Source organism: Megascapheus bottae, chromosome 33 (genome assembly GCF_031878675.1).
Source record: "Megascapheus bottae isolate mThoBot1 chromosome 33, mThoBot2.hap1, whole genome shotgun sequence".
Taxonomy (NCBI): Eukaryota; Metazoa; Chordata; class Mammalia; order Rodentia; family Geomyidae; genus Megascapheus; species Megascapheus bottae.
Genome location: NC_143541.1, coordinates 9,023,735 through 9,036,569, shown reverse-complemented (window position 1 = coordinate 9,036,569; position 12,835 = coordinate 9,023,735). Strand labels below are relative to the sequence as shown.

Below are 12,835 nucleotides of genomic sequence, written 5' to 3'. Positions count from 1 at the left end.
CAGGCCACCAAGCCCGGGACCCCTCTCCACCCAGAAGCAGGCCTGGACTCTGGACGCCTGTCTCCTCCCTAGTGGGCTGTGGACTGTGTGCAGAGTTGCTGGGCACGGCTCGGCCGTCGCAGGCCCCCACAGGCCCCCCAGCTAGTGATACCAGCGCCCTGACCCTGCAACTCCCTCCTCCGCCTCCCTGTTCCTACCACCATCAGCCGGCTCTAAGCAGCGTCTCCGGGGTCTCCTGGGCGGGGGACACTCACCCTGGCCCCCGGTGATGGGTGCCACCTCCTGGGCCGAGGGCGAGCGGCAGTGGATGCGGCCGTCCTGGAGGACGCCCTCGGACTCGGTGAAGTCCTCAAAGGAGCAGTTGACCCCGGCTGAGAGGTCGGGCACGTTCCAGGCCTGCAGCACAAGCTGAGCCACGGAGGCCTGTGTGAGTGGGGCCCCTCCCCATGGCCCCCCATCCCCCCCCGTCCCCGTGACCGGACTCACCGGGACCCGAGACGTGGTGACCGAGACGTTGCGAGGCTGCACGGTCAGCTGCACGCACTGCACCAGCGTGGAGGCGAAGCGCTGGGGCTCGTCCGCCCGCTCGCAGGCGTCGCGCCTGGAGCAGCTGCAGGCAGAGGGTGCAGGCTCGGGGCAGGGCCAGGTGACCTCAGCCAGCCCGCCACGGAGGGGTCCCGGGCCTGGCATCCACCACCACCCTCCTCCAACACCCTGGTCAGCCGCTGCGAGGGCAGCGGCAGCACACGAGGAGCTCAGCGGGCCTCCCGCGCCCGGCGTCAGGCCCCCAACCCGGCCACCACGACTCACACACTATGCAGGACACACCAGCCACAGTGGGGGTCCCGAGACCCCAGGCACCGCTCACACGAGGTGTACTGCACACAGCTCTCCACAGGCACCCTCGTCACCTGGGGAGGAGCGGGCGTCACTGGGGAGGAGCCCACACGGGAGGAGCCAGAGCACGCGGTGCTGGGGCCTGGCCCTGGCCAAGTAGGTCCAACCGGCTTCCCACACAGGACGAGCCCAGGGCCGGCTCCACAGTGCTCCCACCGGGCCGGGGGTCTCCGTGTGGAGACTGAGGCCAGCCCCATCCGTGCCGGGGGCGGGCGGGCTCTCTAACCTCGGAGCCCAGTGCCCCAGCCCCTGGAAGGCCCCGGGAACGGACTCTCCACACTCAGGAGGGAGACAGAGCGGCAAAGAGGCGGGAAAGCCAGCGTCATCCAGATGGAGGCCGCCTCAGCCGCCCTGGGTCTGCCGTGGGCCCCACGGTTTGTGCAGAGAGCAGAGGCAGACTCCAAGCAGGTGAGGCCAGCAAGGAAAGCCCATGGCTCTGAGAAGGGCCAGGACGGGGGGGCGGGGGGAGGAGGAACCAACACCCCCACCCCCACCCCAGTGTCCACACTGTTCTCTTGGCAGCCCTTGGCGGGCACACTGGGCTCTGACCCGGCTTCCTAGGGACTGCCTCGCTGGCAGGCCACCCTCCAGCCCGCGGTACCCACCTGCTTTTCTGTCATGGCGTACAGGTACTGGTTGTTGGGACTGAGGACAAGGTCTCGCAGGATGGGGTGGCTCTCCTGGACCACCACACTCTCATAGGCCAGGGCAGGCACGCCACTGGACTTGTCCATGTTCACCAGGATCTGGGAGGGAGGGAGGGAGGGAGGGAGGCTGAGTGGGGGTGAGCCAACGCCCGGCCCCCTCCATCAGGCCGCCGCCCCTGCCTCGCCCCTGCGAGCTTCCTCACCGGTCCCCAACGCCCCAGTACAGACTGGGGATGCGCAGGCTGGAGAATCCACAGCCTGGCACCCACCCCCAGATGCAGGGCCAGACTCAGGTACAGGCTGTAGAACCCAGAGTGGCAGGGCAGCCAGGCTGAGGCTGAGTGGAGGCCTGGAGACTGCAAGGATGTGGGCGGGGCAGCCGGGAAAGGGGCGGGGCCCCTGCCGGAGGGGGTGGGGCCAGCCCCCCCCCCATCTGGAGGAAGGGCAGACACTCCGGCAGAAGGCGGCAGAGCAGGCCTCCTGGAGGCTGGGGGATAGACCCAGATCCCACAGCCGTGTGCTCATTAGCCAGCTCCTCTCCACAGCTTTGGTGCCCCAAGTATTTTTAGTTGCTTTTACCAAACAAATGTATTTAATTAACAGAAAGACCCGGGGGGTTCTAGAGCTGGGACTCACAGGGCACGTCTGCCCGGCGTGGCTGGGCCCAGTGCGCTCTCGAGGGCACGGGGCCTATGGCCTGCTCCTCCTGCCCACTGTGCAGCCAGCCCTCCACACCCTCCACACCCTCTTCAGGCCTCTGACCCAGTGGCTGCCCTCCTCTCCATCTCCACTCCACCCCAGGCAGAGGCCCGGGCCAGGGCTGGCATAGGACCCTCTTTGTGCCCCAAGGAACTGGACAGGGCAGGCCTGGGGCAGAAGAGCTGGGCAGAAGCCCCGCCCCAGCTCCGGCTGGGCCAGCGGCCAGCCAGGGTGGGGCATGGTGTGTGCAAGCCAAGAGGCTGCTGGCTACGGAGGGGGAGGCTGCATTCCTGAGAGGAGGCCACCCCCACATCCGCTCAGCTGCCTCCCCACCTCGCCAGCCTGGAAGAGCCGGGCAGGGGGGGCCTGGCTGGCCCCGCCGGCACGCGGATCCGCAGGGCCTGCCTCTACTGCTGCCCCAACTGTGGCTCGCAGACTTCAGGAGGAGGGACGCAGGAAGTGAGATGGGCTGGGACAGAGAGAGAACATCGCCCTGCCTATCCGTACTTGGGGAAGGACTCACTCAGACTTGCCCACCGCTGCCAGCCATGGCCACCCAGTCCTGCCCGACAGCCAGGTCCGGGTGGGCAGCTCAGAGAGCACAGGGGCAGATGGCCCCTGTGTCGGAGACTGGTGCATGGCCCATCACAGAAGCTGGGTTGGCTGTGGCCAGCTAGACCAGGCCAGGACCCAGGCCTCGACGGGACCCAGCTCTAGAAAGGGCTCGGACCAGGATGGGTTCCAGGCCGTGCAAGACCAAGACCTTGACAGGACCCAGGCCAGGAGCCAAACTGGACCCACACTGCCTCGGTCCAAACCTGACTCAGACATCTAGCTGTGGCTCTCTGCCTCTGTTTCCCACAGGCCTGTCATTCATGAGAAAGAGGAATGGCATGCTAAGACGGTGTAGACCAGCCTGGGGCTGGCACCGGGGAGTGGGAGCAGGCGGCAGGACGGGATGCCAGCTTCCAAGACAAGACTCCATCCAGCTGTATCAGGACTACAGCCCCCTCCTGCTACCCACGCTGGCCCTTCTGACCAGAGACCACTTCCAACTTGACCCCAGTGGACTGCCCAGAGCGCAGCCTCCCCATCACCCTACCCTCCACCGAGCAGTGCTCTGGACTGGGCCCTAGCCTTGCCCAGCCTGCCATCCCCCCCCCTTTCCCAGGTGGGGCATAGCATCTCCCAGGCAAGCAGGGCAGGAGCGGAGCACGGAGTCCAGGCAAGGGAGGTGGGCAGGCCCTGCACGGGCTCCAACACACCCTGCTGCCCCCGCTGCCCCCACCCCCGCAGCCTGTGCTCAGATGACGGACAGCTGCAGCAGAGGCATGCGTGCCCAGCTGTCCGTCCACCTGCCCAGCAATGCAGGGCCCAGCTGAGACTCACTGTGAGGACCAGTCATGGATAAGCCTGACCCATCGTCTCTGAGGCGAGGTGTGGTGCCTGGTGACAGTCCAGGCTCAGTGCTGAGAAGCCTCAGTCCTGGCTCAGAAGAAACTGTGTGCACATGGGATGGGGTCCCTTTGTGACACGTATGTGATGGAACCTCACATGCTGAGGGCCCTGACTGCACGTGGCACAGCCTGAGAGCACACGCACACTTGTGGGGGCCCCACGTGCACGCGTGCCTGGCGGGCCTCTCAAACATGCATGCAGTGACGCCCGGGCACACGTGCATACAATGGTGCCGTGTGCACACACGTGTGTGAAGCCCTGCATTCGCAGGCACACACGTGACGGGTTGTCCCACGCTAGGCGTGTGTTGGAGTCTCTTGTGCACATGTGTGGTGAGGTCCCTGGCTACACCGTAGCACAAGCGTGTGACGGGCCCACTGGACACAGGTGTGTGTGTATGTGACAGGGCCCCACGTGTGGTGGGGGAGGCAGGCTGGCAATGCGTCCTCAGCGACTGCGTTCCTCTCCCAGACCTCAGGGCTCAGCCATTTCACTGACCTCGCAGATGATAAACTGAGACACACAAGATTCGCCAGAGGAACCACAGGCCAAGACCCCAAAGTGGGACAGAGCCTAAGCCCTGGCCAGGAGGGCAGGCACAGGGCCAGGGCGGCTCATGGGCCGGCCCCAGCTGTCCACTCGAGGGCCACCACCTGGGGGCAGCTGTGTGGCAGCCCCTTGCATGGCAGCTGGACTCCTGGCAGAGCAAGGGAGAGGCCCAGGGTCTCCCCTCCACCTGACCCCACGCTCTGGGGTGGATTCCACGTTTGAGGCGACTGCCCTCAGGCTGGGGACCCCTCTGCAGCCAGGAGTTCAGTTCCATCCCTGCCCCAGCCTTCTTGAACTCAGCACCAGAACGTGTGGTCCTCGACACCGGCCCACCCCAGCGCAAGGCGACACAGCGGCCGCCACTCAGCTTCTGCACTTGCTGCCCTGGTCCTCGAGGGAGTCTGTTACGGACTCCGAGCTGATGAGGAAGGAGCCAGGCACGAACCTGCCCCAAACAAGGCACCACCCCACAGCACCCCGATCCTCCTGCAGAAGCGGGCAGTGGGCCTGACCTGTGCGGGGAGCCCCGGGCCCAGGTTAGCGAGGCCACTGCCTGCTCCACTGCCACCGGGGCCCAGCCAACTGCTGCAGCAAGCAGGCAGCTGACAGCCCGGCCAGGTCAGCTGTCCACCCAGCCTGGAGCCAACAAAGGGCCCATTCTCCGGGTGAGGGCAGGCGGGGGCGTGAAGGAAGATGTCTGGGCCATCCAGGCTGTGTGCCAAGGCCGGCACGCGCCCTAGCTGCCCGAGGCAGGGGCCTGCCTAGCGTGGCCCTGACCTGGGTGGGGAGAGTGCCTTGCCCTGCCACCCGGTGCTGGCAGCCAGGGCTGGGCTCCAAGACCCCCCCTCCCTACTCGGGGGGTACTGGCTGATCTGAGTTTGGTCTCTAGGGCTGAGGTGGTCACAGGAGGGCAGCAGAGGTGTGGGAGTCTCTTTCACTCTCCTCCCAGGACCCTGCGAGGTCTGGGGGGTGGGGGGCCCTCTTTTCTCTGTGACCTTCCTCACTCCTGTCAAGCTTCTTTCCTGCTGGGCAAGCCCCACTCCTGGGGTCTGGCTACACTCACGGGCCAGGAGGGTTCTGATGCTGATAAAGCCAGCAGTGGGTTCTTCCCAGCCCGCAGAGGCCTGGAGCCCTGGGGCCCGGGGACCCAGGAGCCCCACAGGAGGCAGGGAGCAGGAGTTGCCTGAACCAGCTCTAGCCTCAACCCTACAGGATGTTTAATAACTCAGGAGCTCACAAACGCAAAGCAAAGAAGGTATGGAAACTGCCCAGAAGGAGACCCCCAAACCACGGCTCTGCTATGGGGTAGGTGCACAGCTACTGGGCCAAGCCACTGATTGCTTTGGGGGCCACACCACACCAACCCCAAGAGAGCACTGATCAGAAGCCAAAACAGTGTGGCATGGCTTCCAACTGCACAGGTTTGATGGGCTTGGTCTCCAGCTGGGACCCGAGAGGCCCCTTGACCCTCATCTGCTCCTTGGTCACCTGAGCCAAACTTCGGCAGCTCCCTGAGCTCCCCGAGCCCCGGGGGAGGGGGGGCAGCGGCTCCAGCAGGAGCCCGTGGAGCACGGCAGGGCTGGGGACCCTGTGCCACGCGGTTCCCAGCATGCACGGGGAGACCGCTGGCTGCTGGGAAGCAGAAGCAGAGCTGGTGGCCGCTCACGCACCAGCGACTCTGAGACACGCAGCAAGGACAGCACATGCAGGACTCAGGGCATGGAGGCCTCTCCCGACGTCAATGTCACCCCTGCTATCCCTGGCAGGACCCAGAAAGGAGAGCACGGCCAGCGGAGGCCCTGCCTGTGAAAGGGCCACCCCACACCCCACACACCGGGGGCAGGCAGCTCGCCTCTCCACCCCACAGCCAGCTGAGGACCGGCTCAGCAGACCCCGCCCCCACCCGGTCCTCAGATCCAGAGGTGAAAGGGAGAAGGAGCCTGAGAACTCTGACTCCTGGACGGGTGCCCCGTTCAGTGCTTCCAACAGAGCCACGAGAAGCCATGTCACCCCGCAGAGCAGAGCTCTGGTGCAGGTACGACACTCAAGGAGGCAGCCTCGCCCGGCCGCAGGCAGACAAAGAAAACACCTGCGTGGCTCAGCCCAAGCCCAAGGTCGGCCAGGGCTCCTGAGGGGCTCTGCAGACCGTGCTGCCGGTGCCGGTGCACCCTCACGCCTGTCACTTCAGCAGGACACAGCCCCACACCGCGCCCGAGCGCAGACTGCCGGATACACCCGAGGCCTGGGCAGCTCAGGCCCTGGAGGGCCGGGCGAGGCTGCAGCCAGAGTCCAGAGAGCTCCAGAAGCAGCACTGCGGGAGCTGAGCCGAGCCTGTCCCCCTATGGCTGAGAAGCAGGGAGATGCCGTGGCTGCAAGCCCGAGAGGAAACCAGCTCTCAGGGCTTCCAGCGAGCACTGAGGCCCAGAGGCTTGGACAGGAGCAGGTGGCAAGCTGTGGGGGTCTGAGGTATAGGGAGGAGCTCTGTAGTCCTGCTCCGACACCAGTGGACTGCAGCAGGAAGCCCACAAGTGGACATGCATTGCCACAGAGGGACATGGCGGCCAAACAGCGCCTGGGGAGGGGCATGGCCAGGTTCTGTGAAGGAAAGGAGGCCCAAGGGCATGGAGCTTGGCCACCCTGTGCCCAGCGTTGGTTCCGGACGCCGGGGACCAAGCTGCACAATGACCAGCCTGGGTCCTTAGCCACAACCGGTGGGCACGGGCACACGAGGCCAGTAGCCAGCATTCAACAATGAAGAGATCTCACACTAGACACAGATACCCAGATCACCCTGAAAAACCGGACGCTCAGGCAGATGGCAAGGCTGCCGGAGGGCCAGGCTGAGCCTCAGCAGGCCCTGCAGTGGAGCGAGGGCTCAGATGACCGTCTCCTCACCACAGGGCGCACGGGCCTCCTCCGCAGAGGCCTGGGCCAGCTCCACAGGATCCCCGGGGCCACCCGGGGTGACCCACAGAGCACAGAGTCCTTAGGGGAGCACGCTGGGAAGGGTGGGGGCAGGGGTAGGAAGGTCGCTGGGGCACCCCTACAGGGAGGGGCAGGGGCACCGCAGCCAACCCTGAGCAGCTCAAGTTGGCAGGTCTTAAATTAACCGGCTACAATTTTACACAACAACCCGTTTGGCAGGGCCCGGCCAGGGCCAGCCCAGCCCTCGAGCTCCCGAGATGCTTTTTAAAGCCCTGCCAGGCCCAGGCCTGGGAAAGAGGGGAGGGGCCAACCTGGCTGGCCGGCCTCTGAGCCAGGCCAGGGGCTGGGGTCCCCCCGCATCCAGGCTCCCACGGCAACGCAGAGCTCCCGCAGTACATCCCCGGGGCAGGAGGAACCTCCATGTAAACAGGCCAGGAGCCAGGACCAGCCCAAGCCAGGGCTGGCCACAGCCACAGGAGCCCAGGCACACCCACACCCAGCAGTGTGGCGCGGGGGAGGTGAGGACGGTGGGAATTCTGCCTCCCAAAGGCCAGGTCCGGCCAAGAGAAGCCTGCACACCCACAGGGAGCAAGTGTCCTTCACGGCCTCTGGGGCCGCGGGCCATGGAGGAGACAGCCAGGCCCGCCCCGGTGCAGGAATGGAAACTCAGGGCACAGGGGCCGCTGAGGGCCCAGAGCAGGACACAGAGGACCACCGAGAGGAGGGAGGGCCCTCTGCAGGCCCGGCCGCGTCCCAAATGGCCCCACAGAGAGGGAGACAAGAGCAAGAATGCTTCAGCCAGCAGCCCCGAGCATGAGCCATGAGGTGCTGCAGCGGGTTCCCCATCTGTCAGACAGACAATGGAGCTGCTATGAGGCCCCTGAGCCATGCCGGAGTGGGAATGCTCCACGAGCACTTCAGTGGGAGCAGGGGCCTGTGAAACCTGGAAGTAGGTACACTGAGGGTCAGGAAGGCTGGGCGGGCGGGAGGTCACAGCACGTGACAGAACAAGCCTAATCTGGGCCCTTGGCACCACGTTGAGAAAAGACCCCGGTGGGTCTGGGCAGCTGCTGGGCGGCCTCCCCCCACCGGCCATCTCTCCGTCCTGGGCCCTCAGAAGGGGCTCCCTTCCCCCCACCGGCCATCTCTCCGTCCTGGGCCCTCAGAAGGGGCTCCCTTCCCCCCACAGGCCATCTCTCCGTCCTGGGGTAGGGAGCACACACATGCTTCACTGCAGAACTCCAAACAAATGAGCCCTAGTTCCCCAAGCACAGGCTTCAGCCTCTGGCAAGGGACTCCAGACACCCTAGAAAGCACATCCACTCAAGAGCTGCCCACGACACCTGGGCAGGAAAAGCCAGTGCCCAAGGGGAAGGCTCTGGGCAGCACGTACAGGGCTCTGGGCTGCGGGGTGATGGCCCCGCCGAGGTACACAGGCACACAGCCTCACTGTGACGGCCTCCTGGACACGACGGTGACCCTTAGGGTCCCCCAGCTCTTGTGGCTCAGTAACCCGTGGTCTCCCAGGCACAGAAAGAAGGGCCCATCCACAGCGCCCAGACTCACACCAGAGGACCTGCCCTCATCTGGGGGCTCGCCCCCCATCCCCAAAGCCTCTGGCTGAGAACAGGACCCACAGGGGACCCCACCCTGTGCGCCCTGCGCTGACCCCAGGCCGTGTACCCATGGCACCGCCCGTCATGCCAGTCCTGCCTCCCTGCTCCTGCCTGGGCCTCGGAGCACCCACCTTTCAGCGCAGCCAGGAATTTGTCCTCACCATGCCTTGTGGGGCAATCACCAACCCCCACAGCTTGCAAGACCCCCCCCCCTCCAGCCCAGCTCCACCTAGCACTCCACACTCCCAGGTGGAAAGGACAAGCTAGAAACCAGAGAGGCACCACAGCCCTGAGCTCCGCGCACCGTGCCATGGCGCCAGGGCGGGGCGGAGGAGAAGGCGGCCTCCCCTCGCCCTTGCCCTTGGCCTGGCAGGCGGGGGCGGGAGGCGATGAGGATGAGGCAGAGTGCTGCTTCAGCAGACACCAGATCACCCGGCGTCCCAGTGTGGGGAGAGGCCGCCAGCCTGCCCTGCCATGCTCCCTGCAAGCAGGAGCTCTCCAAGGGCACTGGGCACACAGCTGGCCTCAGTACTCGGCCCCAGAATACTGCCAAGTGGACCCAGGCTGGACCTGGAGGCATGGGGCCCGGGACCTGCCCCACCCACCCTGGAACCCCCAGAGGGGCCGGCAGGAAGGCCCCTGGCTGCGGGAGGCCACCAGCCTGGCAGAGAAACACATCCGCCTCCTCCCTCACCACAGGGCGGCCCCTCAGACCCCTCCTCCCTCACCAGGCCCATCTCCACATCACAGGGCGACCCCTCGGATCCCGTCACCCGCGGAGCGGGCCCGGGGCATCCCCACAGGCACCCCACCCCGTCACCCACTCCACTGCACACACGGGCCTGACCTTGCGGATGCGGCCACTTCGAGTGCCGGTGAACACCACTGTGTAGCCCTGGTAGCTGTAGGCGGCCACGGCCGTCAAGCCGTCATCCTTGTCCACAAACAGAGGCCTGCCCTCGATGGTGACTGTGCCCCCCAGAGGCTGGTTGAAGTCCTGTCCACAGAAGTCGTCATCGATCTGCAGGGGCTGCAGAGGGCACAGGATGAGAGCCGGGCCACAGCGCCTTCTCCAGGCTCAGGCAGGCCACCTCTGCCACCGGCAGGGCCCTCCAGGAGCCAGCACGCAGACATCAGACCCAGACACAGCTACTACCACACAGGCCCGGGGACTCCTAGGCTCGCTGGACACACCGAAGCTCTGAGAGCTGCCCAGGCCCAACAAGCGTGTCCAGGAGGGGCCTGGGCACAGGGGAGGGGAGGAGGGGCAGGGCCACCCACTCCAGGGCCCCAAGACCAGACAGAGGAGATGGCCAAGGCGGGCAAGGCCAGGTCGGGCAAGGCCAGGGCCGAGGCAGTGCAGGTTTATTTAAGGCAGGAGTGCGCGGGTCCCACCTTCAAGGCACAGGAAGGGGCTGGCTGCTGTGTGTGCAGGAAGCAATCGATACAGGGAGGTTCCGGAGCTGGCTAGAGGCCAGGCGGGAGGGGGGCTGCTCCCTCTGAGGCCAGAGGAGAGAGCGAATGGATGGGGAGGGCAACAGGACAGCCAAGAGGTCAGCCGGACGGTCCCCCTCTGGGGACAGGGTTTGCTAGGAGAGGACACCCAAGAACAGGGCAGGGAATGCTGGGTCGGGCTGAGGCTGGCTGAGAGCCCTTGGGGGAGGAAGAGGCAGGTCTTAGACAGAGGAGAGAGGGCGAGGCTGGGCAGGCACTCCAAAGAGAGGCCAAAGCATGGTGTGCACGTGGGGACACATGCATTTCTCCAGAAACCACAGGGAGGTGCCCTTCACACTCCTGGGCAGACCTGGGGGTGGGAGAGGGCCCTGCCAACCTGACCTGCTGCGTCCACTTCAGAGATGGGAGACCTGCAGCCAGAGGAGGCCCCAGGCCCGGTGGAGGCGTGGGGCTGGAGGCTGGCAGCCCGCTCAGGCGACCTGGCCTGAGCCGGGAGCCCTCATGGAGGGAACAGCTCCTGTCCCCGAGAGCACAGCAGCTGGTGGAGCACAGACCCGGCCAGCCTCACCTCCCCTGACCACAGAATGCCAGCATGGCTATGGCTGGGCATCCTCACCCTAGCATCCTGGAAAGGCCACAGCTGGACTAGAGGTCGAGGGTCTGGAAGGCACGTGGACAGCCAGGGAGCTGCGGGGAGATCAAGAGTTCCCTAGGGACAGTGGGGTCCGGGGAGGGGTCTATGGGGCCCCAATCTGCCTCTCTGAGCCTTGGAACCCCAGCCTGCAGAACGAGCATGACCCAGAGCCACCGGGTCCCGGCGGCATCCGCCTCCCATCCACGTCCCCCTGGGGCAGCGCAGGCTGTGCTCACCGAGTTGATGCAGCCCAGCTCCTTGTTGAGCAGCCAGGGCAGCGAGAGCTTGCCCTCCCCCCGGTAGCAGGACTGGATACGCTGCCTGATCCTCTCCTTGATGGACCGGAGCGTGAACAGGCACAGCGCCGATTCCCTGGGGGGCTTCACGCGGTTCTTCTGGCCCTGGGCAAACACGGCGAAGAGCACGTCCTCATCCTCCGAGACGCCCAGATGCCGGGCCAGGAAGCTGCCGGGCCGGCTCAGGTAGGCATCCTGCACCAGGCGGTACTCCACGCCGGCCTGCTGGCAGCCGATGGGGAACTCCACGTAGGAGTAGAACTTGGGGTCGTCCACACAGAGCCGCACGATCTTGGAGGTGAAGAAGTGCTCGCCGGCGGCGTCCGGCGAGGTCAGCTGCGTGTCCAGCTGCAGGGTGAGGTAGTACACGAACTGCTCGCTCCGGAAGCTGTACACGTAGTAGATGTCGAAGGCCGGGAACTTGGACAGCGTGTCCGACGGGATCTTGAGCTGTGAGGACACAAACTCATCCTGGTACACGAAGCCAAACATGTCGGCGTCCTCCTCGTTGGCCATGAGCCGGCGGCTGGACAGTGTGGGGAAGTACTCGGACTTGCCATCGATGGGCGTGCCCACAAAGAGCTTGGCCTGGCCCTGGCCGGGCGGTGCGGGGATGAGCACGCCGGCCATGCTGCCCGGCTCCCGCACGCTGGACAGGTAGTGCTCCTTGCGGTGGTGCGGCTCCCCCAGCTTGAAGAGGTCGTCCAGCCGCAGGAACTGGCAGATGCCCTGGGAGGCGCTGCCGCAGGCCAGGAGGCGGTTGGCGGCGTAGTCCAGCAGCAGCAGCTTGTTGACGTTGTCGGTGCTGCCCAGGCCGTGCGGGCAGGACTGCACGCTGGGGGGCGGGTAGCACTTCTCGTTGTCCTCCACGGGGCCCGTCACGTGCACCCGCAGCAGCGTCAGGTTCCCCGACAGCTTGTAGATGCGGTTCACCCCGCCCACGTACACCTCCCCCGTCTGCTCGTGCACCACCAGGTGGGTGAGGCCCCAGTCGCTGACCGCGAAGGTCTGGAAGGCCGGCTGTGGACGCCGGCCGGCCTGGGCAGAGCCCCCCGTGGCCCACACACATCCCAGGAGCAGCAGCAGCAGCATCAGCGGAGGCCCCGGGCTCACAGGTGGCAGTGGCATGGCGGGCCCAGGTGCTCGGGGCTCAGATCCTGGTGGGGCGAAGGTCACGGGGCGAGGACCCTCAGCCCTAGAGAGAGCAGGCAGAGAGCATGAGCAGGGACACGCACGCACACGCCACCCAGGCGGACACTTCCGGGGGACAAGACCCCACCCTCAGGGACCGGGGGACAGAAGGGTCCCGAGACCAAGCTGTGGTGGAGGTCACCCGCCTGGTACCAGCACTGCTGCACTAGGGCCACACCGGCCAGAGCTGGCAGAGGGGACCACGGAGGGTGACAGGGGCCTGGCGTTTCCACGGGGGTCCCAGGTACCACCCCGCGGAGTACATCATCACTGGCTGGCGTCCTTGTCCTCGGAGCCCCTCATTTCAGGGCAGGAGACCCCTCCCCAGTCCAGGATACCAGACCACACTGCCACGGGCACCCTGCAAGCCTGACACACCCTGGCCACGGGACTCTGCCCTTAAGGAGAGCTGCCCCAGTGACTCCTTCCTGGCTCCAGGCGGGGTTCACACCCTGGTGGCCCGGGCAG

At 66.1% G+C, this 12,835-nt stretch overlaps 1 protein-coding gene across 1 annotated transcript in view; it reads right to left on the bottom strand.

The window, feature by feature from the left end:
- The window catches only part of Plxna1 (plexin A1), a 36,727-nt gene extending 24,354 nt beyond the window's left edge, over nt 1-12,373 (bottom strand). Inside the window, exons 1-6 of the mRNA XM_090323946.1 lie at nt 11,117-12,373; nt 9,639-9,821; nt 1,503-1,643; nt 811-911; nt 487-610; nt 255-408 (exon numbers count right to left, since the gene is read on the bottom strand). Coding sequence (XP_090180072.1) covers nt 255-408; nt 487-610; nt 811-911; nt 1,503-1,643; nt 9,639-9,821; nt 11,117-12,304 — 1,891 coding nt within the window. The 5' untranslated portion in view covers nt 12,305-12,373. The remainder of the gene's footprint in view (nt 1-254; nt 409-486; nt 611-810; nt 912-1,502; nt 1,644-9,638; nt 9,822-11,116) is intronic.
- Nucleotides 12,374-12,835: the final 462 nt, after the last annotated feature.